This window comes from Camelus bactrianus, chromosome 1 (assembly GCF_048773025.1).
Source record: "Camelus bactrianus isolate YW-2024 breed Bactrian camel chromosome 1, ASM4877302v1, whole genome shotgun sequence".
In the NCBI taxonomy this organism is placed as follows: Eukaryota; Metazoa; Chordata; class Mammalia; order Artiodactyla; family Camelidae; genus Camelus; species Camelus bactrianus.
In genome coordinates, this window is record NC_133539.1 from 98112959 (window position 1) to 98139289 (window position 26331).

General features: G+C 40.0%; 1 protein-coding gene across 6 annotated transcripts in view; it reads left to right on the top strand.

Annotated features, from left to right (window-relative positions):
* Positions 1–12926: 12926 nt before the first annotated feature.
* LOC105081265 (ceruloplasmin) overlaps positions 12927–26331 on the top strand; it is a 53431-nt gene continuing 40026 nt past the window's right edge. For 2 of the 6 annotated variants that reach the window (XR_012509046.1, XR_006720248.2), the window contains exons 1-4: positions 12945–13221; positions 21296–21543; positions 24045–24257; positions 24987–25160. Coding sequence is in view for 3 of the 6 variants with exons in the window: in XM_010970408.3 (XP_010968710.1) it covers positions 13076–13221; positions 21296–21543; positions 24045–24257; positions 24987–25160 (781 nt within the window). In the remaining 3 variants the exon portion in view is untranslated. Of the gene's footprint in view, positions 13222–21295; positions 21544–24044; positions 24258–24986; positions 25161–26331 lie in introns of all 6 variants that reach the window. The other 4 variants (XR_006720247.2, XM_010970405.3, XM_010970408.3 and 1 more) reach the window with 3 other exon arrangements.

The window sequence follows — 26331 nt, forward strand, 5'->3', positions numbered from 1 at the left end:
TAAACAGAAATGTACTGAAATGTTAATGGTGACTCTGTCTAGGTGGTAAAATTATGAGTGAGGTTTATTTCATTCTTGTGCTTTTCTGTTTCTGCCGAGGTTACAGTAATGTTTAAATTATTTTTAAAATCAGGAAAACCATTGGGCACGTATATGACATGCTGTTTAAAATATTCTGTGCTGCCCTGCATCTCTGTGGGTATTTTGTCCTTAGGGGGCCTTCGAGGGGCTGAAGGGGCAGCTGAAGCTGGGGGCAGAGGGTCAGTGTGGACTGTTCCTCAGAATCCTCTCTGAATATAAGGGCTACCTTTTTCACAAAAACAAAAACTTAGCCCAAAATATAATTTTTACCTACTACATCATATTACTACCAACACTAATATTATTCATAATCCAGGTATAGTCATTATGACCCTTATTCATATAATCATTCGTATTCATTCTTAGTAGAAGAGATTTGGGGGTGCTGTCCAAGAAACAAATCCCCGATTTATAACATGGTTTTTTTGGGAAACTTAATTTTGCATTACAAATAATATAATATAAAATAATATAATATAAACTTGATTGGGTTTACAGGTCTTCTGTCCACATGGCAGAATGACACTGATGTTGCTATCGAAGTAGGATGTAGATTTTTTTCTTGCCAAAGCAATGGCAGTCATTTTAAGGATGTTCTTAAGACATATATGAACTTTGTGTTTTTTTCCTTAAAGGTATGTAATCATTTCAGTTTAATATTCCAACCTAAAACTCCACGACTTTCTTTCCTACTGCATGTCTGCCTGACATGAATGTTGACAAGTCCAGGGGCAGAGCTAAAGTTGCAGAAAGAAGAAAAACTTCAGGGATGAAGGAGTGTACAGGGGGCCGTCTAAAGACTTTCATGGAGAATGTGCCAGGAAAATTAGCTTGAAATAAGAGCTTTCTTGGAAAACTTTGTGTATAAGCTGCTTTCTCTTTCTGTAAACTGTTGTCCCTAGAGTCGAGTCTGCAGGGGTGTAACAAGGCTTTTAACAAACAGCAGTGGGGAGGGGGTCAGCAAGAGGGCCAAAAAGAGCAGGTGCAGACAGAAGTCTAGCTCAGTTTAAAAAAATACCATCCAAGACTTTAACCTAAACCGTGACATTTGCAGACATTTTTTTAAAAAAATGAAATTCTCATAGCCTGGTAAACATTGCAGTCAGTCTTTAAAATGCAAATCCATATACTGTACTGCCCCGTAGGCTTGGAAGATCACAGGCTTCAGAACATATAAGCTCTAGTTTTCCGGAACCAAAAATAACGACTCATGCTCTGAACTTCCAGCTAGCAATAGTAACAGCCAGGGTGCCTTCTGCTACAAGTAACAGAAAACTGAGCTAGGAGGGGATTACCAGTGGTGTTTGTCTCAGATTGTTTTTTTCTTTAAGTTAGGAGACAGGTGGATACTAGCGTTTGTTCAGCAACTTGATGATGTGAGAGCCAGTGTCTTTAATGCCTCTGGCCTTTCCCTCGTGACTGTTGCCTCATGGTTGCAAGATGTTTACTGCAGCTCCAAATATTACTTCCAGGTTGAAAGCGGAGAAGAAGGGAAAAGGAGTGGCACCAACCACACCTTTTCGTTTCACCAGGGAAGCAGAACTCTTGGAAGGAGCCCCAGCCAACTTCTGCCTGTGTCTCACTGGTTTTCATTACCTCACTGTCTGGCTAATTCTAACTGCAAAGAAGACTGGAAACGAGCTTTTGTGGCCTCTGCAACGAAAATAACAAGGAGAAGGAATTTAAAATGTCTTGTGGTTTGGCTAATAAGCCTCTAACTTAGACAATAAGTAAGAGTGTTTGAAATCAGGAATTGGCTAAACAAAAGGGTTCAGCATGAGAACTGAAACCAAAGTCAGACTTTTCCCTTTTTTACATCTTAATTTCATAAATAATACATGAAAGCAAATCCCTGACATCATATCATTTCACCCAAAATACTCCAATATGTGTCTTCAGAAGACTTTAAAAAATTAATAAACTAATCATGCTATTGTAACATGAAACAAAATTAACAATACTACTTCACTTTTTGATATTGAAACTAACCAGAACCTGTAAAATATGGATGCAACTAGAGTCACCCCCTCCCCAGGAAGCATACAAGAAGCGTAAAGGTAGTGCTGATAAAATTGAATATTCTTCAGTAAACTGAAAAAGATGTTGCCCAAATCTCACCAAGAATAATGCCTAATTCATCCACTCCTTCATTTATTTAAGAGCACAATCGTAGGCTTTAGAATTCGGAGATGGACAGGAGTCACAGACTATTAAAATAGACCCTGATTTAACTGGTATGTGAAGTGTGATTTGGTGAGTGGAGTGGAATGGAAGGGCTGCCCTTTGTATGCATCCTTAACAGGGAAGAGTTAAAGACTAAGAATGCGTCAGTAGGATGTGTCTCCTGTACAACTGCAGGAAGGTGCTCTTATCCTAATGATGACTACTGTTTTTAAACAGAAATATTGTTAGTGCAAAGAAATCGAAGAAAAAAAAGTAAAGGAATATGCTTTATGGATACACACTCTTTTGTTCAAATTTTATACTTCCCAAGAAAACTGTATTTCAAAATACGATATTGTGAGTAGATCTATAAACAAAACTTTTCAAAAGACCAATAATATATGCCCATCTCCCTTTACTTTCCAATGATAAATTGTCATATTGATTTATTCTCCAGGTCTGGCTGCAATCAATCATCAGCCCTCTAAACCTGATTGTCTTTATGCAAATAGAGAAAATGAAGTTCTGAATCTGTCAACTGACAACCCAATCATCTTTATGCAAATAGAGCAAATGAAGTTCTGAATTTGTCAACTGACAACCAAATCCTGGACAGACCCCTTCCAAAGTGCAGGGAGCCATGGAGGTCCAGCCTAAGACGACCTGGAGCCATGCTCGCAGGACCTCTGGAGCACAGTGCCTATCTGGGTCACTCAAGCCTGTAATAGAACTCCAGCTACTCTACTCACTAGCTGTGGAGTCCTGGGCAAGGTATAAAATCTCTCCCATGCATGGTTTCTTCATCTGTAAAAAGGACAATAGACCAAAATGGAATCACTTATGCTAACTCTGGTGTCACAAAACTGAGATTTAATACTTAAAATTACAGTTTTGCCTTCTTCCAGGAATGGGATTTTAGACCAGTTAGGCTGGAATTACTTGGTCAGTGCTAGTGAGATGATCTGCCTGGCAGACCCCTGTCGCCCCCTAAAGGAAGACGGCCTTGCCATCACCAGTCCTCTCTTTGCTAGTGCAACTTCCTTGTCCTGCTCTCTTTTGCCTGTAAAATTCTCATTGTGTACCACTCCTCGGAGCTCCCTTCTGCTTGCTAGACAGGATACTGCCCTACTCGTGAGTCAATGAATAAAGCCAAATTATATTCAGTTGAATTTTGTTTTTTAATAGTGGTGTTCTGTAGGCAAAATAATGACCCCTCCCAAGATGTCCACATCTTAATCCCTGTAACCTGTGAGTATGTTAGCTTATATTGCAAAGAAGAACTAAGGTTGCTAATCAGCTAACCTTGAGATAAGGAGATTATCCAGGATTGTCATGGTGGGTCCTTAATAGAAGAGGAGGCAAAAGAGGTCACAGCGATGCAATGGAAGAAGAACTCCACCTGCCACTGTTAACTTTGAAGATGGGAGGGGGCCATGAACCAAGGAATGTGGGCAGCCCCTGGAAACTGGAACAGGCAGAAAACGGCTTCTCCTCTAGAGCCTCCAAAAAGAAACACAGCCCCAACTGACACCTTGATCTTAGTCCAGTGACACACATGTCAGATTTCCGGCATACAGAACTGTAAGATAACAAATGTATGTTGTTTTAAGCCACTAAATTTGTGGCAGTTTTTTACAGCAGCAATGAAAAATGAATACATCTGTCTGATTGGTTGTTGTGAGAATTAAATGAAATAAAATTTATAAGACTGTTGCACTGTGCTGGCACATGGTCATCAGCTAACAATTGTGAATAACTGCTATTGTAGTTAACAGTTATTCGTTCTTTTAATATTTATTAAGCTCTGTGTCAAGCCCTATGCTAAGGGCTTGGAATTCGATATAAAACCAGGCATAATCATTTTCCCCAAGGAGTCCCAGTCTACCTGAGGCAACAGTCACACAAAGAGATTATTCAGATATGAAACATGTATTAATTGTGTTTTTAATTTTCAATATTTTATGATGCTTTGACATCTTCAGAGGACCTTGCTAGCTGGGGAGAGACTGCCATTCCCAGAGCTAGTTAATTCCTAGAGATAGTAAACAACCTGTCAATGAGCCAGACTTTTATATACAAACCAAACAATCGCAAGTCCATATCCCCAGCAACATCTATCACCTAACTCTCCACACCAAGCCAATACTTCCTTGCCCTAAATCAACCTGAGCCAAGTACCAGATGACCAGAGGCAGTCCCCATGCCCTAAAGCCTGCTGGAAGTATTCAGACTAGCCAGTCCTGAACTGTTTATTGTGCCCTGCCTTGTCTTTTTCACAGAAACCCCAATAAAGCCTGTGGCTTATGCTTCCCCCTGGCTCCTGCTACTGAGCCACTCTGGTGCCTCTCCATGTGACTCTCTGTGACAGGTCTGCCTCTCATTTCCAGGGGATCTTTGAGTCACAGTACACTTTTCTTTCAATGGCATTGGCTTCTTCCTGTCATCACTCAGTCACCTTTTGTAAATTAAGACCTGGACACAAATCAAAGCGTTAAGCACTATGCAGAGTGCATCACCCCAGCATGGAAGAGAAGCAAGAGGGAATGAGATCAGGCAAGGGAGGGAGACTTTTCAAGAAAGCCACCCATGGAAGTTCTATGTAACAAACCTTGTGAATAAGTTATTCTTTAATCTTTTGTAAAAATAATTCTAGTATTGTGGTTCTCTTTTAGTGTTAATAAATCATATATCTAGATTTATATATCATTCAAGGGAGTGAGGGGAATAAGAATGAAGGAATAACTGAAATCCTTTGCCATTAAAAAAAGAAATCCCCTTTCCTATAGTACTGTAGACATCAATACCATCAAAGCTTTTGCTAGATTAGAGTTCTGGCTTTCTCTCTCCCCCTGCCCATGACCTCTCTACCTGCCAGAAGGTGACGAGCAGGGCCTTGACCCACTAATGGGCAGCCAAAGGGGATGGAGCAGCCAAAGACTTGTCTGCATGATCATCCTCTAAATAGTCCCGAAAGGTAGAGGATCAGACATGCTCACCCTGGGCTAGGTCATGTCAGGGACTCATTATCAAAGTTCTGTACGTGACTACACTCACTGATGAAATTCCAAAGTTACACAGCTTCCTGCAAAAAAGAGCACCGTGGTGGTCTGACCGGTCATGGCCAGAATGACCTGCTATTTTATACTCAGTGTCTCCTGCTGTCACAAAGTGAAGCACTGTCCTCAGTGGTTTATATGTTAATAAATCTGATGTTATGGAGTAGAGGTTTAGAGCCAATTCTCATGGATCAACAAGAAACAAACTAGAGAATATAAACAGGAATAGTGGAGGTAACGAGAGACTGAATCTTGACAGACAGAAATAAAACTGAAGCGATATTCTGTAAAAAAGAAAAAAAAAATGATTGCTTCCTTGATTTTAGCTATAATCAGTCCCAGAATCTTGGTTACTAAATACAGATAAGACCCACCCAGTCCAGAAATCGTTAGGTCAATAAGAAATTGTGGGAAATGATTAAAACTTGTGATATGTAACCCTGCTTGAGTTACTAAAGAGTCAACTCAAGTGAAACAGTAATTATTTATAACAAAGTCCAAAGTTACACCCTGGGGTTTTGAGGTAAAAAACTTTCAGACAGACACAGTTAATAGGACAGGCCGTTTGGTTCAGTCAAGATTCCTCCCTTCCTCTCTTTCTCAGAATGCTCTAAGTTAGTTGACTGAGCCTCTCCTGGTAGCCCCTTTGTCTTCTTGCCTCATCCCAGTCTATGCTGAGTGCAGAAACTCTTAACTGCAACATTATTCCAAGTTTGCACTTAAGAACCAACTCTGGAGTCACTGCAAGGAAGTTTGAGTGTTAAACAAATCTGTCCATGGCCGGTTGCTTATTGGCCCCCAGTGGCCTCTCCCTCTTATTCGGACAGTCCTGAGCCCTCCCTACTTCCTGACACCCAGCAGCTATGAGCCTTCTAATGGGAAGGGCAACTGTCTCAAAACAGGACAGAAATATGACTTCATGACCCTTCCTGCATTACACCATAGCATGCTGACTTGAGTGGGTCAGCGATGTTACTGTTTAACCATTTCATTTCACTACCAATATGCCAATATGACGGGGTGCTATCAGTGAACATCCTGGAGTCCTCTCACTCCCTTGAATGATGTAGCAATCAACACATATGATTTATTAACAATGAAAGAGAACCACAGTACTAGAATTATTTTTACAAAAGATTAAAGAATAACTTATTCACAAGGTTTGATTACACAGAACTTCAATGGGTGACTTTCTTGAAAAGTCTTTCTCCCTTGCCTGATCTCATTTCCTCTCAGGAATAGTTAGTCCTTTCTTAGCAGATGGGGACTACTGACATCAAGACTCCCTGTTCAGCTCCCAACCATGCCAAGCCATCCCAAATATAAGCTGTGGGAATCCAGCAATCATTTAACCGGTTTCACACTAGGGAGAACGCATGTTGTTTTAGATCACTATCATCAAACATACAACTTTCATCGGTAGGAGTCAGGTCACTAGGGGGAGTTTTGGCCACCAGTCCAAGCCGTTATTCCCATTCTGTGCGGTTGAACAGGTGAACTGTCAGTGGCATCCTCTCGGCACTGGAAACAGGCAGCAAGCCTGCAGACCCAGCATTCAGAACCACTGTGAACCTCCATGTAGGCTGAGGCCAGGAGAGGGAGACATTTCTGGTAACTGCAGCCTGGGCGTCCATGAAGCAAACACTACGGGCAATTAGACAAATGTTTTAGGGGTAAAAGATAAGATAAATCCTCATTTATAAGTAATATTGTAGTCGTGATCACCACTGGACACAACTGCCACCCCCTACCCTGTTTTGGTATTTATCCCAGCGGGTGACACCATACATTTTGTCTCACAGGGGCCTCAGTGGGAACCCACATGTGCAAACTCACTTCAGCTCCTTGTGCTAATGATTCAGGGGGGTGATTTGGGTCTGTGCGGGGTGCGTTACTATACAAAGGCAGAACTGAAGGTGATAATCAAGGTCCCCCAAAGGATTAAGATACCAAGCAATGAATTACAGTAGCACCAGGCTGGAGGTCCTATGGAAGAGGAGACCTTCACCTCCTGATAAACCTAAGGCCTCCTTTTTGTCCCTAATCCATCCACCCACAGGCAGGGAAGTCCATAACTGGCGGATTAAGTCAGTGGTCAGATCCCCAATTTGTTGTAAGGCTAGGTAAACTGCTAACAATAGTTTTTCTATAGGCATAGCAGTTCTCTGCCCCTTTCCATCACTGAGACCAAAATCTTGGTGGGACTCCTTTCCTGTTTTGTTGCCGTCCCAGTCACAACCCAAAGCCTTCTGGATATATACTTGCAGTCAATTCACAACTTGCATCTGACATTAACACCCCCAGTCCTTGAACTTGTTTGACAACCAGCTTGGCCTTTTCAAAAGCCTCTTGTTGTGGAGTGTTCCAGTCCCAGAGTGTTACCTTTTTCACTGGAGCATATAGGGGTCTTAATATCTGGGCAAGGTGGGGGCTGGGGGGAAGGCAGACAAGTACCAGAGCAGAACTATAAAGGCTCATGGTTCTTCTACATTTCAGGGCACAGGATACACCTGAATATCATCAGTAACAGCCTCGGGCATCACTTCAGTCTTACCAGACCACATGACTCCCAGGAACTGCACTGACTGGCCTGGTCCTTGCACCTTGTCAGTATTTATCTCCCATCCCTGAGCTTTTAAATCTTCCTGAAGAGATGCCAGGGCTTGGGAAAGGGAGAGTAAGTCGCCATAGATTAGCATGATATCATCAATGCAGTGATAGCTGAAGAAGGAGGGGAAGCCCATTTCTCTAAGTCCTGGGTCACCATCCAATGACATATGGTAGGGCTATGCAGACAGCCATGGGGCAAGACGGTAAAAATCCATCGCCTTCCTTCCGACGTGACATGGCAAGCTGGTCCTGGTACCTGTTATCCAAAGGTCTGCTAGAAAAGGCATTAGACAAATCTAAGACACAGTGATATGTCTTGAGAGAAGAGAGGATCGTATCCAAGAGCAGGGCTGTGTTTGAAACTGCTGCATAAATAGCAGTGTTACCGTGTCTGATTCTCTGTAGGCGACCGTCACACACCAGGTCCTGCTTATTGGGGTGTCTTTACCAGCCACACCGGGCTGCTGAATGAGCGCTGTGCTGATAGTATAGGCCTTACCTCCTCTACTCCCTTGATGGTAGCTGCTATCCTTCTTTGTCCCCCACTAGGTGATACTGTTTTATTGCCGCCAGTCTCCGAGGGATGGGCAAATTTACAAGGTCCCTCTTAGCATGACCCACCATTACAGGCTTGACTGCTTGGATTCATAAGCAGAACTCACCCGTGGTGGTTGAGAGGTCCAGGTCCTGTAGGACATTCATACTTAAAATGTACTCTATTGTGGGCAAAATAGAAACCAGAAAGGGACAGGGAGGCAATCTTCCAATCTGTAAATACAAGCTTGCTTGTTTCACCCATACGGTTTGGCCTCCATATCCATCAATGGCTCATATTTCCCCTTAGAACCAGGAAACATTCCCATAAATCAGGGTGCACTGAGCATCACTATCTACTGAAGTCAGAACATTCTGTTTATTGGTGCAGGACCAATGAACAGTCAGTTTAACATGGGGCCTCCAGTGGCCCCCTATGGCCGGTACCAAGGAGTAACCTTGACCCCACCCCTAATTCCTAGAAGTGGGGGGATCCACCCTTGTTCCTCATCTTCCCCCAGCAATGGAGCACAGGCTTGTGCCTGGTCCTCTTTTTCCCTTGCTATCAGGGGAGTAAACTTTTCCTTTGGGTAATGCTTTCCATAAGTTTGAAAGGACCAAATAAGGTTGTTAGGGGTCCCAGCTAATACAAGGTCTGGCTAAAATTGCTTGCAGAAAATTCTAGTTGGTCCCCTTTCTTTAATTTCCTCACTTTTTTTTTTCCTTTTTGGTTTTATCTACACTTCTATTTCCCTTGTGTCAGATCTTTTCAGTTTCACTTAAACCAGCTATTACAGTCACCATCATTTGAGTGGGTTGATTAACCATTGGAGCTAAAACTGAAAGTAAGGTCAGGTACCAGGCTCCTGGAGCGGGACTGTAGGATACCATCTTTCATGCCTGCTGTGAATAACTCCTCATTCTCATTCCTTGGAAATTAGGAGAAGAGACCACATGCTTCCTTCCTAATTCCCTCTCCATTTCTCATAGCACTTCCATAGATGCCACCTTAAGGGTGGGAGGGGCACCTCTCCCTCATTTGACCAAGCCAGGTGTATACCTGCAAGTACCCATTCAATCAAGTTGGCTAGGTGTCCTCAGTTTTCTCCCATCCCAGCTGCACACAAACGTTGCCAGAGGCCAGGCTGCCCTGTAACCAGGCCATTTAAGACATTTCTGACCCATTTAACGCAATGCCCTAGTGTCCCATACACGGAGCACGCAGGCTGCCACTCCTTCCCTCTTCTTTTGGTTAAACCTGCCGGTTAATTCTATTGACTCAGGGGAGGAAGAGCCTCACCCTGTTGTTTTGGGGCTTGTAGGGATCTCCTCTCAATTATCTCCTTGTTCCCCTGTGGCTTGTGTTTTAGTTTGGGTCAGAGGCCGTTCTCACAGGTTCTTTCCCTCCTCTATAATTATGTCCTCATCTTCCGCAGAGTCATTATCCCAAGGATCCCACCTCTGGGGGTCGCAGTTCTGCTATGAAATACTAGTCCTCACCTTGGAAAGGGGCAGCCTGCCGCCCTGCATTTTGGCCATCTTACATGTCTTCACCTCAATGTACCCCTCCTGCTGTGTTTTCCTTAACAAAAGGTCAGAAGTGGCAGATCATACCCTCCAGACATCCCTCTCTAATGCCAGAGTCTCTTTAGTCTTCTCTAGTTTCCTGCTGAGCTGTGATTGCTTTTCTTGCTAATCCTTAAAGCACATAACAAAGGCTGTGCAATGACCGAGATAGCTTATTCTCTTCCTTTTTTCCACTTTTGCTTTATCCATCACTTCAGTTAATATATCTAGGAAGTCCTTTGGTGTTTTTGGGGTGTTCTGTATTCACACAGTGGCCCCAAGCATTCCATGAACCTAGCCAGGTCACCCCAACTGGAACGGGCTGGCCAGCCTGGGATTTCCCCCAGCATGACCGTTTTACCCATTCCTGTGTTGCCTTCAGGCTCCTGGCTGGCTCACTAATTGTTGGAGGATGGAGGAGACGAAAAGTGCCCACAAACTGAGAAGATACCTTGACATCAAAAAATGAAACAGGCAGCTGCTTATAATCAATGGATCAGTTTATAACAGGGTAACTTACAGGGTAGTTTTAGGTAGTTTAGATAGAAATGAGTACTGGGCAGGGGGAGAGGAAGGGGAAAGGAACAATCCAGAACACAAGGAACCTGCGCTGTCAATCAACCAGAGCACAGGGAACCTGAGCTGTCAATTAACCAGAGTGCGGGGAAGCAATCAGTTAATCAATCAAGTAATTAATCAATTATGAAGCCAGGATATAAAAACAGGAGGAAGGAGGGAGCGGCGCCATTTTTCCTGTCTTGGGTTAGCCTGCCCCCAGTTCTCGGGAGGGTACTATCTTTCACTATTTCTTTTACTTCACTAATAAAAATCTTGCTTATATCATGCTTTCTGTCTCTCATCAAAAATTTTTTTTTCAGGTGACAAAGAACTGAGGTGATTCTTATTTTCTGTTTCCCAGTAGCAGTAGGAGCAGCAGACATGATAGAGAGATCCAGAAGCATTCACAGCTATCCGCACCACCCAGGGGACAATGCGACAATTTTATATGAATCTAGGGTATAGGGGTACGTCCTTGGAAACAGGAAGTGCATTCCTAAATCAAGACTTACAAATAGGTAACTGGACTCATGGGCACTAGGAATAGATCAGTGAAGGTCTTCATCATTATTCGGAGGCTAACAGCATAGAGGCCACCTGAAGACCTAAGGATCATTAAATAATATCTGTTAACTACAAAGCCCTTGATAACAGAGAAGTGATTTCCCACACAGCACAGTCCTGGGAAGGGTCAGTAGAAGGACAGGAGAAACTGTGCAGTCCCAAGATTGGCATTATTTACACCAACAGCCATGCACTGGCTCATACAGAGACTTCTAATTAGATGCCAATTAGAAAAAAAGTGCACCCTGTGGGAGAATGAACTACTAGAAGATGCTCCCCCTGTGTGGACCATTTGGAAACAATGGAGTCCTTCTGGGCACCAGCTTTTTTAAAGGAACAGCATCTTGCAAGGCACGGGGCTTGGTCAATGGAGTCTGGGCAAGATTTTAGCCCCACCCAGGTCGAGGGCACAATGGTTGAAGGTGGCTCTAGAAAGAGGTCTTGGCATAGCCTGGGCTTTGTGACTCAATTTTCTGTATCAGGACAATTAGTCAAGATTATTGCTAGCTGGTGAAAGAAGCATCTGTGTGACCTAACATTTCAATTAATGTGGACAGCAGCCCTCTGAGACGGAGATATTTTACAGATGAGGAAACTGAGACTGGGGTCAACTTTGTATCTTGCCTGGGGTCATGTGGTGCCATCAGATTTTGACCTTCATCCTACTGTTGGCCCTGGCACTCACGAGTCTCCTTCCCTGTTCTGTTTTTCTCCACAGCACTTGCAGCTAATACCAGGTATTTCGCTCTTCATTTGTATGTTGTTGGTCTCTCTCCAGTACAAGGTAAGTTGACAAGGGTAGAGATTTGTGTCTGTTTCATCACGGCTGTATCCCCACAATGCTTAGAATAGTGTCTGGCACACAGGGGTTCACCCAGTAATACTTACTAAATGAATAAATTGTTTCAACATCAGGGTGCTTTCTCCTATACCAATCTATTTCTGTAAAACACCTTTTGGCAAACACTCACATAACGCCCTGAGGTATTCTAGAGAAAAAGTTTACGTCAACACAAAATGTGCGCTGATATCATCAAGGTTTTCCTCAACTAAAAAACAAAAATAAAATGAATTTCCCCCAAATTCATGTCCTCATCAAAGAGAGAAATCTCAGGTTAGTAAAGTAGAGCTCCTTCCATTTAAGTAAGATCAAATTTGCCTTTGAAGATGGGTATATCTAGGTCTGATTTCTTCAATGATTGAAACAGCATCATCAACCCCTGTTACACTCTGCTATTTATTTGTATTTAGCAATACAGACTAACCTGATAAACTTTCTATGCAGATGTGTTCAGAGCTTACAAAATAAATAAATCCTTCAAAATAAATTCTTATTTTGGGGTACTTAAATTTGGCATGCTAAATATCACATTTCATAACTAAAGTGGTAATTTACTATTGTTTGGCTTTTCGAAAGCAAAGAGCTATGTATTTTGATTCATTGTGATAATTTTAATCCCAGTTTATTGAAAGTTCGCTGAGTGCGGGGCATTGTTTGGCTTTTCGAAAGTAAAGAGCTACGTATTTTGATTCATTGTGCATAATTTTAGTCCCAGTTTATTGAAAGTTCGCTGAGTGCGGGGCACTGTACTGTGGCGTATTGTTGGAGGAACAAAGGGAGCATTTAGACATGATCTCTGCCCTCCTGGAATTTACACAACAAATGGTAGAAGCAGAGTTATCCACACTCCAGTGCCTCCAACAATAACTGTTGACTTTTAATTTGTAATCAGAGAATCCTGGCAATGGAAATCTAGGGTTTTTTTCTGGGTTTACGAGAACTGAACTGAAGTGGAAAATGTTATTTGCTTTAACGAAATAATTTAGTCTTGTGCAACATAAAATTCTGTCAGTCAAGCAAATAAAGGAAGAAAGCCTTATTTATAAAATTGCCTGCTTCCGATTTCATTTCACTGCGTCTCAGGCTTCAGGAGGAAAAAAGAATGAAGATTTTCTTGCTTGGTATTTTTCTAATTTTTTATAGTACCTCAGCCCGAGCCAAAGATAAGCATTATTACATTGGAATTATTGAGACAACTTGGAACTACGCCTCTGACAATGGAGAAAAGAAGCTTATTTCAGTTGACAAGTAAGTTACTATTTTTTCTTGTTTATAGACCAAACTTATAAATTGTTGATTAAAAAAAATAGAGCCAATAAGATGAAGTATTTCTTTGATATGTTATGTAAAACAAGCTGCAAAATATGGGCTTGAAACCCAAGACACTTTAAAAAATCTCCTCTAATTCCTGGGATTTTGTTTGTTTATTTTTTGAGAGGCTGCCTCACTCCTTTTCACTTGGTCCTGGGGAACTGTGTGGGCTTGTTATTACCTCCTCTGGTTGTTACTGCATCTTCCATCAGGATTCTGTCTTTTTGTCTGTTTCTGCAGAAGTTATATAATCTAAAGAAGGACTGTATAACATGTTATGTTAACCCTACCATTTACTGACTACTAGTGGTGAGAATAAACGTTTTTTAATCCTTCAAAGAATGATTTATAGAAATCAAATACAATTTTAATAAATATAACTCTGCCTAATACTTGTTGAATGACTCTGGACACATAATTACACTCATCTTTCTCAGACTTAGCATCCTAATCTGTAAAACGAAGATAATAAGAGTACTCCACTGGGTTGTTTGAAGAGTGGGCATGCAAAGCTCTTAGCACTGTGCCTGACGCATCACACATGCACCAAAGAAATGTCAGATATTTATTATAACGCCCCTTCAGAAAACTCCATGTAACTTAAAGGTTTTCATGTGTCCATTGAAAGCTCTCTTATTGCAAGCAACACTCACCTCACAGAAAAACAAGAGTGCAGTTCTCCTTGAAGTTTTTTGTAATGGAAGTTTCTCTATACCAAAGTCATCACTTTGAATACTGTTAATACCGAATTGAAATTTGTTATTCAAAACCAGTGTTCATTACAGTTAAAAATGTATTTTAATAGTGAAAAGGGAGTTTTAATCTGATGAATGTATTTTAATAGTAACACTTAATGTATATTAATGGTGACAAATGAGCCCAATGACCATCCGCTGCTAAGACTGTATCTTCAAAAAAAGCTCACAAGTATCCAAATTTCATAATTGCTGACGAGTAGACATTACTTTCATTAACTGTATGTGTGTTTGAAACTTTTCAAAGTAAAAGAATAAATGCATAGCTGATAATAATATCAACTTTTTAAGTTTTTTTTTTTTTGGTTAATAATATACAGTAAGGAAAGTTTCTGACCTAAAGAGAATTGATTTCAAATAAAACTACTAAATCTTGCAATTAATTTTTTTAAAGCTTGGTTTTGAAGTAGTATTCTCTTCTTAGGAATATGACAGATTTTTATGGCTCCAGAGTGACTATTATTTTGTATGGATTCAGCATTTTCCCGTTAAATATAATGTAAATTGTATACGTTTTTAATAGGAAAACCAGACAGATTTTTTTCAAAAGTCAGACACCTTAGAAAAAAAAAGTACTGTCCTACTTTGTGGCCTCACCCACCATTCTTCTGCCAATACTCGTGATCAAAAATCAAATCTGCTTTATTTGGCATTATCTAAGTCCAGGACATTGCCCTGAGCATGAGTTAATAATTCTAGACATTTAGAAGAGAAAAGCGCTTTGTTAAGGAATTGTTTTTTTGCAGGGAAGGAAGAGAATTCCTTTATTTTTAAACACTCTAGTGTCCTACCTGTGCTAGGGAGGTTATACGTCATGGGCTTGATCATCTCCTTTTGCTTCAGTAACTGCCTAGCGTTGTGCAAACTCCAGATGGCACTGCTCACTCTGCCTGTGCAATTTTTCTATACATCTGAACAGCGAATGTTGAATAGAGCTGCAGCAATTTTGCCAATACTTTGCTAACCTTTCTGTACAGATGAGTTGAGGTAGCAACTTTTTGTTCCCTGTGTCTCAGATTTGCAGAATATCCAGCTGCTTAATCCATTCACTGTTCTGTAACAAAACGCCCCAGTCTGGGTCGACAACAGAAATTTGTTTCTCGCAGTTCAGGAGGCTCGGACGTCGAAGATCAGGGTGCCAGCGTGGTCATGTTCTAGTAAGAGCTCTCTTTCTGGTTCATAGTCTTTTCTCTGTGTCCTCATTTGGTGAAAGGGGCTAAGGGTCTCTTTGGAGACTCTTTTATAAGGCACCACCCCCATTCATTAGGGCTCCACCCTCATGACCTAAACCCCTCCCAAAGGCCTCACCTCCTAATACCATCACATTAGGGGATAGAATTTTAACATATGAATTGGGGGGGCACAAATATTCAGATCATAGCACCCACCCAGTTGGCAAAGGATGATGCCTTATCACCAGACAAGATTGACATCCTTGCTGTGTGAAGGTTAAGAAGGTTAAGTGGAGATAAACAGGCTGAGAAATAGGTTGAAAGAGGGCAATATGGTTGTTAGGCAGAGAATTAGGTTTAAGCTGATGTTGACCTTGAAGATCTGGAACAATGGAGAGGAAAGTCTGTACTGAGACGGCAGAAATTCCATCTGTTACATTCACTGGTGATCATTTGTTAGTGCCTAGAACGTAGGAGACACCAAATAAACATCTTTGAATAAATGAAAGTGAATGAATAAAAGGTATATAGAAGCTAGAAGAAATGATAGGCTGTGTTACAAAAACTTTCCCTTGATCCTAGTGTGGACAGATTTACACTGTAGAACAAATCAAAAGATAGAATGAAATAGGAAAAGTCGATTTATGGAGTTCTACATAGGGTTAGTAGGACTGAAAACTTTGTCAGATATAAAAGAGAAAAATGTATGGATTTCTTACTAGGGAAATAGAGTTTATTTCTTTTTCTTTTTTTTTTTTTTTTTTTTGTACCAGTAGCATTTACGTCTAATGGCGCGAGGTAGAAAGTAATTTCTTTATGCTCAGCATTGCCATTTACCTGGTCAGTGCCTTATCTGCAACTTCAACAAATCAATAAATAATTAAAGATCTATAAAATATAGTTCCTGCTCCTAAATTATTTGTATTTAAATAACAATAAAAGACATATATAAAAAAACAATTAGCAAATACAATACTGTGTTCTGGGCCCATAGTAGGCCCTAATTAAATATATGAATATATGTTGACTTTGCTGGGTCCATAATAGCAGTAAGTGACAATCCTCCTGTTTTCTTCAGGTTACTTTTTTTTTTTCTGGTGACCTAGAGGAAGCTAGAAGTAAGTGAAAAATTCTTTAAACACAAGAAGAGCCAGCACAAAGCCCTTCTACACGGACACTGTACGCTCTCCGTCAGGCTTGATGATGTTAACATACGTAACATACAGGTTTTACAGACTTTGTTACCTAGTTTTACAGCCCTCTGTAGGTTTGAGAAATAAATCAGAAATGTTATAGTAAAGATGTCTTCATCATCAAAACCAATGACCAAGAAGAAGTTCAAATTTTGGCCAAAGAAACAGAGGACAAACTAAGAATAGTCCACATTATGGTATTATCATAAGTATTGTAATATTGAGTGATCAGGATACTGTAAGTGCTTAATAAATGTTAGTATTTACCATTACTATCACGAAAAAATTGAATTTTTTCCCTAGTACTCCCTGTTTAGGAAAACAGGAAAGTAAACAAAACGCTTCTAAAGAAAAAAAACTTGCGCAGAAGGTATTCATTTTACCCCTTCAAAATGATCTTAAATTTTTTTAATGATTCTTAAGGAGGTATAATTATAAGCTAAAATTATCTGGAAGAGTCACTACCATGACTCATATGTACTTCAAGGCTGCCAAATAAAAAATAGTAAAGCGAAAGCCAGTGTGCTACAAACACCTCACATAGGACCGCCTGCGTGCGGGAGCTAGTGAAGCGAAGACACCATTTCAGACTTGTCAAGCTCTACAATTTATTATCACCGCTGCTATTTTCCCCTAAAAACAGATCTAAGAGGGCTGACACCTCAATACCGCTCTCATGCTGTGGTAGTAAAGCCAGGCTAGTTAGAACCCATAAGTCATTTGAGTTTGTGCGATTTTTGTGCTGTGTAAACTAGGTTGAGTCTTTGCCTAGTAGTTAATTTTTGACTGTTGTCCTTGTGATTCCTGTCTGTAGTACCGAGAATTTTTTAATGCCCTCCCCCCCGCCCCCCAAACTATCCTACCCTAAATCTCCAGAACTGGTGAATATGATGAGATATCACTCCCACGATTTATGTTAGCCCATGGCACAGTTGACCTTAAAGCAGGGACACGCTCTGGGTGGGCCTAGTCTAAGGCAGAGAATTCTCTAGTGGAAGAAGAGGAAATTGGAGAGATTTCAAGAGATTTGAGGGGGATTCAACAAACTTTTGCTGACTTGAAGCGAGAAGGGACCACCTGGGAAGAAATACCAGTGGCCTTAAGGAATTGGGAGAGGTCCTCAGCTGACAGCCAGCAGGGAAACAGGGATTTCAGTCCTACAACCACAGTGAACTGAATTCTGCCCATAACCTGAGTGAGCAGGGCTGTGGATTTCTCCACAGATCCTCCAGACAAGTACTCAGCCCAGCCAACACCTTGATGCCAGCCTTGTAATAGCCCAGACAGACAACCAGTCATGCCATGCCAGACTTCTGATCCATGGAACTGTGGAATAATAAATGGGTGTTGTTTTAAGCTGCTTTGTAATAATCTGTTACACTGCAATAGAAAACTAATATACTATGTCTCAATTAATAAAGCCAAGAATCCAGAAACTTTTCACGTATATTACCCACATTTTAGTAACCACATCTAGACATAAACCAAGACCACTTGAGTGTATTTTGAATTTATAGGAAGGAGTAGCATTATTATTATCTTACTAAGGCAGTTTAAACATTTTTTTTAATTCCCCTACAGTTAAAAAGCCACTTCTATGTCTGAATCTACCAGAAAGTATAGGAATTACTATAGGATTATAGGAATTGAAGGGCTAAAAGGGAGGGATGTGATTGTTGAGACGGGGACTTACCTGTTGTAATGAGTAGAAAAATGCATGTTATAATTGTCAACCAGAAGATCTACAATTAATGTGAATTATTTGTTTGGATAAAGAACAAAAATAATAGATTTTTTTGACTGGATATCTGACTGGCAAACTTCCTGCAAGCTTCCAGTAACTGACCCTTTGTCCCTAGGCTGTGCTCTTGAAATTAAATAGATGTCCCCTAATGACACTTTTATGTTCCTTTGGGGACAGAACATAAGCAAACAAACCTCCCCCAAAGTATCACATGATGTGAAATATTTCCCAATTTGGTTAAGGCTTAATTTTGTTTCAGAAAAAAGACAAGATGGGAAACACATTCTGCATATTGCTATGTGTATAAAAGGCATTCCAAATGTTAAGAGCCCTGAATAGATTGTAACTTCAGATCAATTATTTTTAAAGTAATTTTCACCCCCTCCCCCCAGCTAAAAAAAATATCTTTGTATGCAAAAAACGAATCCCAAAACTTGGGCAATGCTCCTCCCAATGGAAATGATTAATACAGGAGAATTTCAATGAAATCAAAACATTTTGACAAAACCTACTGCAATTTATTGAAATGGGATGTGATGTATTCCTTAATGCTTTAGAGTCACAGACAGGAAATATAAATACACACTGTACTTAAATGAAGCCTTCGGAATTTGAGGGCTATTTTTAAACATTGGCCTTATTTAATGTGTATCAACAGGGCATGGCAGAACACAGATGAGAATCTCTGCTTAAATGTTATCGGAGCTGCTCTCCTAACAGTAGGAGACAGACACTGGAGAGAATTTACCTGAGGTTTAGATGGGCCTGTGTGATACTGAGTGGTCCAGGTTCTGGTGCGACCAGAGAGGAATTCCATCTTTGCATCTGGACCTGTGTGCCTGACTGACACTGTCCTCTTCCTGACCTCCTCTCAGCTGTATGGACTGGATGAATCTGCCTTTCGTCTCAGTGATCTTCAGTGCCTTGGAATTTTGCTGTTGTTAAAACATCTATTTATTAAGACAACTCCTGTCCATACAAATGCTGCAGTTTGAGGGGAAGAATTCATACCCCATCCTGCCGTTTTTCCATGCATTTTCATGTCCTTGAAGTCTCTTCAGAGCCCTTCTAAATATTTTTTCTGTTTCATTTGATAAAGTGGAAACTGCAAAAAGAAATTAGAAAATGAAAATGAATACGAGAAATAAAGGCATAAGCATGGGATTCGCCATAGTGGGTACAAAAGATGTCACTTCTTTATTTTTCTAAACTCCAGCCTGGCTCTTCTCCCACCGTGATAGGAGAAAGGAACCCCACCTCATTCATTTTTCAGTGAACAATCTGAGAATCCTGGGGTTTAAACAATCCAGGAAAGTTGGGGTCCCCAGGGTGACAACTACGAGATACTCATTGTCGAAGCCCCCTGGTCAATGCAGAGCCTCGTGGCTCTGCTGTTTCCAACACCCATTCCCACTGCCTAAACTCAGCCCCCAGGACCACTGCCAAGTGCTCCCAGCACTCAGGCTTAATCTGATGCCCTCAAGCAGCCATGCCCGCAGGGAGCTGGTTACTACCAGGGAATGACCTGGAAACAGAACCTGCCTCCTTTCTGTCTCACGGCCTCCGGGAATCCCACTACCTCTGGGATTGGGCAGCTTTCTTCCCCTTCACCCTGGAGCCTCCCCACCTCAAGTTGCCCAGGAGCCCAGAGCAGCATCAGAACACGCAGGGGTACCTGTCAGTACATGCAGATGCCTGAACCCCACGCCAGCCGCACACACACAGTATCAGTTGGGCTGGGGCCCAAGAACTTGCATTTTATCAAGGTCCTCAGTAGATTCCTATGCACATTAAAACTTAAGAAACATTAGGCTAAAGCCCTAGATTTTAAAAAACTAGGCCATTAAACTCTGCAACAGTGAAAACCCAGAGCTCCCAGACAAGCCCTGCTCTCATCTTGAAGAGAGAAAGGAAAAACATCCCTCATTCTTTCCAATGAGCTTACCGCTGAGAAAACAAGACAAAGTTTATTTCTCAGTCAGGTCATCCAGCCCCACATGGTTTGAGTGGAAAATGGAAAGGCACCAAAGGTCTCTGAGATACACACACACACACACACACACATATACAAACACACACAAAACCAGATCATCAGCCAGGGTGTTAGCAGTTTTTATTCTAGTGGAGGAGACCTCGGTTGTGGAGGGGCTTGCCCAAGTCCGAGTTTTAAATGGGTTCTCCTGAACGGCTAGATGGCATTGCTCACAAGTAGCTCCCCTGAAGCTATACAGGCTTCTGTTAAGGACAGTAACTTGAGCCAGTTCAAAAGTTTCAATGCCAAACTCACTTTCTTTTTTTTTTTCTCCTGGCTACTATTTACTTTGCAGATATTTTTAGGAACGTTTTAAGCAACTATTAATCAGCCACTAACCAGAGTATAAACATTCAATGTTTAAGTATTTTTGGTAGCAAGGGATTAAAAAAATACCGGGGTAATTCGAATGCAAAAGTAATTTAAAAACCCACACACATTGCATGCATCAATTCTAACTTTGATTTAGGTTTGCTAAAAGAAATAAAAATTATAGAATTACTTCAGTATTATTAGTTTTACTTTAGGAAAGAAATATATAAACACACTTTTTTTTTGAAATGTAAACACTTTTTAAAAATATTTTCTTTTCTTTTCTTTTTTTAATGGAGGTACTGGGAATTGAACCCAAGACCTTAAGCATACTAGGCATGCACTCTACCACTGAGCTATTTCTCTCCCCTCTATATATACACTTTGACACCTCACATATCCAGATTGATTGCTTAGAAACTCAGATTTTTCCAGTGGCTGAAATATGTACACCATATGTGAGAAATATCTTAACTGCTTTAATATTTCACTTTAATATTTTATATTCCATTCCATAATGCCTCTGTGTTTTAATATGAAAATCTCGTAGGAAATACTCTGGTAAGATGCATTATTTTTTTATGGTGCATTTACACATGGTTGTCTGCCATGTGGCTGTTATGGGACACCTCACATAATTGAAATAACAGGGCTAAGTGACAGCTCTCCTCTCCGTTTTTTGGAGGCTTCCCTACAACTACAGGCAAACATTTAATGTGATGTGGTCATTTATTTCTCTTTAATTATAATGTTTTCCCCAGAAATGATGGCTTCTCATAGAGTTATCTTCTCTTCCTTTGCAGGGAACATTCCGACATCTATCTTCAAAATGGCCCCAACAGAATTGGAAGAGTCTACAAGAAGGCCCTTTATCTTCAGTACACAGATGAAACCTTTAAAACGATTATAGAAAAACCTATCTGGCTGGGGTTTTTAGGTCCTATTATCAAAGCTGAAACTGGAGATAAAGTTTATGTACATTTTAAAAACTTCGCCTCTAGGCCCTATACATTTCATGCACATGGAATGACTTACTATAAGGAACATGAGGGTAAGTTCAGCTCATATGCTAGCTGGAATTTCCTCTTCCTTTTCAGTGGGAGCACTTTTTATTTTTTATTAAAGTAGAGTTGATTCACAATATTGTGTTACTTTCTGGTGTACAGCAGAGTGACTCAGTTATACACACACACACACACACACACATATTCCTTTTCATATTCTTTTTCATTATAGGTTATTACAAGATATTGAATATAGCTCCCTGTGCTATACAGTAAGATCTTGTTGTTTATTTTATATATAGTAGTTTATATCTGCTAATCCCAAACTCCTAATTTAACCCTTACCTTTTTTTCTCTTTGGTAACCACAATTCTGTTTTCTACATCTGTGAGTCTGTTTCTGTTTTATAAATAAGTTCATTTGTATCATTTTTTTTAGGTGCCACATATAAGTGATATCATGTAATATTTGTCTTTCTCTATCTGACTTATCTCACTTAGTATGATGATCTCTGATCTCCAGGTCCATCCATGTTGCGGCAAATGGTATTATTTCATTCTTTTTTTTTTATGGCTGAGTAGTATTTATACACACAAACACACACACACACTGCAACTTCTTTACCAAATCATCTGTTGATGGACATTTAGGTTGCTTCCATGTCTTGGCTGTTGTAAATAGTGCTGCTATGAACATTATGGTGCATGTATCTTTTCAAATTAGAGTTTTCTCCAGATATATACCCAGGAGTGGGATTGCTGAATCAGATAGTAATTCTATTTTTAGTGTTTTTTTTAAAGAAATCTCCATACTTTGGGGGGAGCACTTTTTAACTTCTGAAATTATGGACTCCCATCCTGGATAAGACCTATAGCTATGTTGTTCAGCTCTAAACTATTTTATGAATAAGCATCTTGGTTCATCCTAATAATGCCATGTTTCTCTTGGTTGTGCTTGTAGGTGTGAAATGTGATAGGGTTTCCGGGTGGACTCATATAGTGAGAGTCAGTGAGAGCTGGGCCTTCCTTCCCAATGCCCAACTCCTTTCCAGACCAAGAGTCAAAATAAGAGAAATAAGTAGTGTGCATCAAAGCCTAGAAAAGGCAAAAGTCCAGAGGGAAGAAACAGGACTCAAGCTGAGAATTGTCTTATCTCTGAAGTTTCTACCTGTGAACACACTGTAGCCGTTGTCACCTCCCGTCCTACTTTGGGTAAACTCTGTCCCGGCTAAGGCAGCACGAGTGGTCTCCTACGTCCTCCAAATGGTGCATGTGGCTGGATGATCCCAGAGTCACATCTGAGACACAGTAACCAAAAGGTCACATGAATGTAGGACTGGGGGGCCTTACAGACAGTACAGGAAGAGCAAAGATTAGGTTTGGTGCTTATGATCTCATTCTTAGTCCTTGATGATGAAAAGAGATGGTGTTTTGTTATGGTTAAGAGCGAGGGCTTCAAAATTAATAGACCGATGTTCGAGTGCAGCCTTGCCTTTTACTGGCTGAATAATCTTGGACAAGTCACATTCCCTGTGCTTCAGTTTTCCCATGTATAAAATAGGGACATGATAATATAATATATAATAACATAATAATAGCTCAATAAATGTCAGCTATTATATAAGCAGAAATGCTGAGGCCATGCTACAGTCATTGAAATGATAAGGATCGAGTTGGAAATTAAGATCAAATTCGTTTTGATTAATTATTATCTTTTTAAAAGAAGTATTGCTTTACAAGGTGAATGTTTTGACCATCTATATTTTTAATTGTTTTCCTAGACCAAACAATTACATTCATAGCATAGAAGCTGATTGCCATCTTATTTATTTTTTATAACTTCATGGCATATTAGGGTATTAATCATTTTTAAGGTATGATAATTGTATTGTGGCTATGTTAGAAAAAAGAATTCTTGACTTTTAGAGATACATACTCAAGTATTTATGAATGAAATGACATGATGTCTGAGATTTGCTTTAGAATAATTCAGTGATGATGGGATAAGAGTGGATGAGAGTATAGATGAAATAAGATTGGCCTTGAATCAGTCATTGTTAAGGCTAAGTTGATGGGCACAAGGAGGTTCATCATATTATTTTCTCAACTTTCACATATGTTTGGAAATTTACAAAATTAAAGTAAAAATAAAACAATTCCATGGTTAAAGCACAGGCAAAAAACCTAATACCATACAGGAAGCTTCAGATTGTAGAAGGTAAACGTTTTGCTCTTACTTCCATACCATAACCCCAGGGCAAAAGTGGTTCTCTAAATTGCAAACCCAAAGTCACTATGGTCCTGACATATCTATTACACTCCTTGAAGACTCAGCCAGGTATAAAAAGTGACATTTTCTGTGAAATGTCCAGACCCTGTAGCCATTTGCCTCTTATTCTTCTGTGTTCAAATAGGATATCACTGCATCCCCAAGGGGGCACATACTAGATGTTGAATAAATGTTTGCTGAACAAATTAATGGACCATCTATTTTCTCACTTCAATTCAAACGTACTCAATTTGTAATTTTATTGCATGTTGTTTCCCAGGGGCCGTCTACCCTGATAACACCACAGATTTTCAAAAAGCAGGCAACAAAGTGCAGCCAGGTGAGCAGCATACGTACATACTGCATGCCGACCCAGAACAAGGTCCCGGAGAGGAAGACAGCAATTGTGTGACCAGGATTTATCATTCCCACATTGATGCTCCAAGAGATATCGCCTCAGGACTCATTGGACCTTTAATACACTGTAAAAAAGGTACATGTTCTCGTTACCACTCACAATAAATGACCAAAGGCAGTAGACAGGGAGTTCTTGTTTTTTTAAATAAATGTTAAGTCTTCCATGTTATGACTGAGTATGTAAAGTAGAGAGGTGGTGAGTCTAGAAAAAAGAAAGGGGAAAGCAGGGAAGGAGAAGGGGGAGAAGGGATACGTGGAGCAAGTATGCACGCACATTGCCCAGCTGCAATAAATACGCTCTCCCTGGGGGTAGGTTTGCTGTATCTCACTTCCAACAGTGGTACTGAAGAGATATATGATTTTACCAAACATGACTCCCTTAATGACATGCCATGGTGATAGATCTGTAGTTATCTGCTTTGTGATGGTAAATGTATTATCATAGGATCCATCTCTGACATCATGAAAAAAACTGCATAGCTTAGTTACCTACAAAGTCTTGCTGTCTCAGTTTGTGACTATATACAGTCAAAGATGTACACACAACTTTGAATTCCAACCCTCTCATTTGCCAAAAAGTATTGAATAGTTACGTGGTCTGTGTACATCCAGATATATGAGGATCTCACAAACTCAGGTTACTGCATGTAAAATTCCCTCAGGGTGTCGAAGTCTATAAAACAGGAGTGACTGGTCTAGACTTGTGGTTTATTAGGAAAATAAATACTAAAATTTTTAAAAACTACAAATCACATGCTAAAATTCTAAAAATTAAGTCTTACTGAAATAGTAATTTTCATGTCAGATTCTCTGGATCAAGAAAAAGAAAAAAATATTGATCAAGAGTTTGTGGTGATGTTTTCTGTGGCGGATGAAAATTTCAGCTGGTACCTAGAAGACAACATTAAAACCTACTGCTCTGAACCAGAAAAAGTTGACAAAGACAATGAAGACTTCCAGGAGAGTAACAGAATGTATTGTAAGATTACACAAGACTTGTTAACTTTATCTTATTTTCCCCAATCCATTAATTCTGCTAAACTTATTCCCTCACGTGATCAGTAGTGTGTTTCTAATCTATGACCATGGTAAAAAAGCCTATTGGATGTGTAACATGATATTTGACTTAATGGGTCAATCTAAGCTTCAAGCCAGGGAAAGCCAGATAGGTCCTATTTTTTTCCCAAACTGATAAAGATAAAAAATCATCAGTTATGGTTAAATGCATATGTGTGTTATATTTATATATTTTTTATCCTCCCAAGTCATTCTAAGAAATATTCAAGATAGTCTAAAATTATTAAATTATATTGTAAAACATTGAACTATATTGACGAAACTAGTTCAGACCACTAGGTCTAAAAGGTATTTCTTTTACATATATATTGTCCCTCACTACCCTCCCCCAAAACTTCGCCTAATTTTTTTCTTTATTTTAGTTCACTTTATTTCTTCTAGAAATTCTTTCTTTACTACCTAGGCACTGCTTCTTAATTCTCAGACACAAGATAATTAGTCACCAAATGTGTCAATAAAGACAGTGTATCACTCAGAATTTGCATAAAAAATCAAATCCTTTAACACCAGCTAGACAAATAAGTATAGATTTTTTGTTTATTTGTGTTTAGCTTTTTCAAAATAACCCTTACTCAGAAACTGAGAACACGAAAATAACTGTACTATAAAAAAAAAAAAAAAAAAAAACAGTTAACAAAGTACAGATTTTTGTTTCCAACTTTTGCTTTTTTCAGCTTGAAGTTCCTCTTCCCATGCTTTAATCCAGCATCTGTTATGTGCTAACCAAAACAGGTGCTAGATACTCAAACTTCTAGTCTGGCTAGACCTGGTTTGGTATCTTTGTTGCATTTGGTTCATTCACTATGCTTCCCAGAACCAATTTCCACCTTAACTCTAAGACCTCCTAGTTTGAACGGTGACCCTTAGTTTCTTCAAAGAATCTCAGGCCATCCTGCTTTTGAACTTTTAGGTCTTTGTGGCTCTGGTAACTGGTCCCTAATGTCTTCATATGTTTCTTCTTTCCTCCATATGTCTTCAAATTTTGTCTTCCAGTCTAAAAAAAAAAAATTTCTTTGTGTTCTTATTACAAAAGCAATTCACAGTCACTGTAGAAAATTTGAAAAGTTCTGATA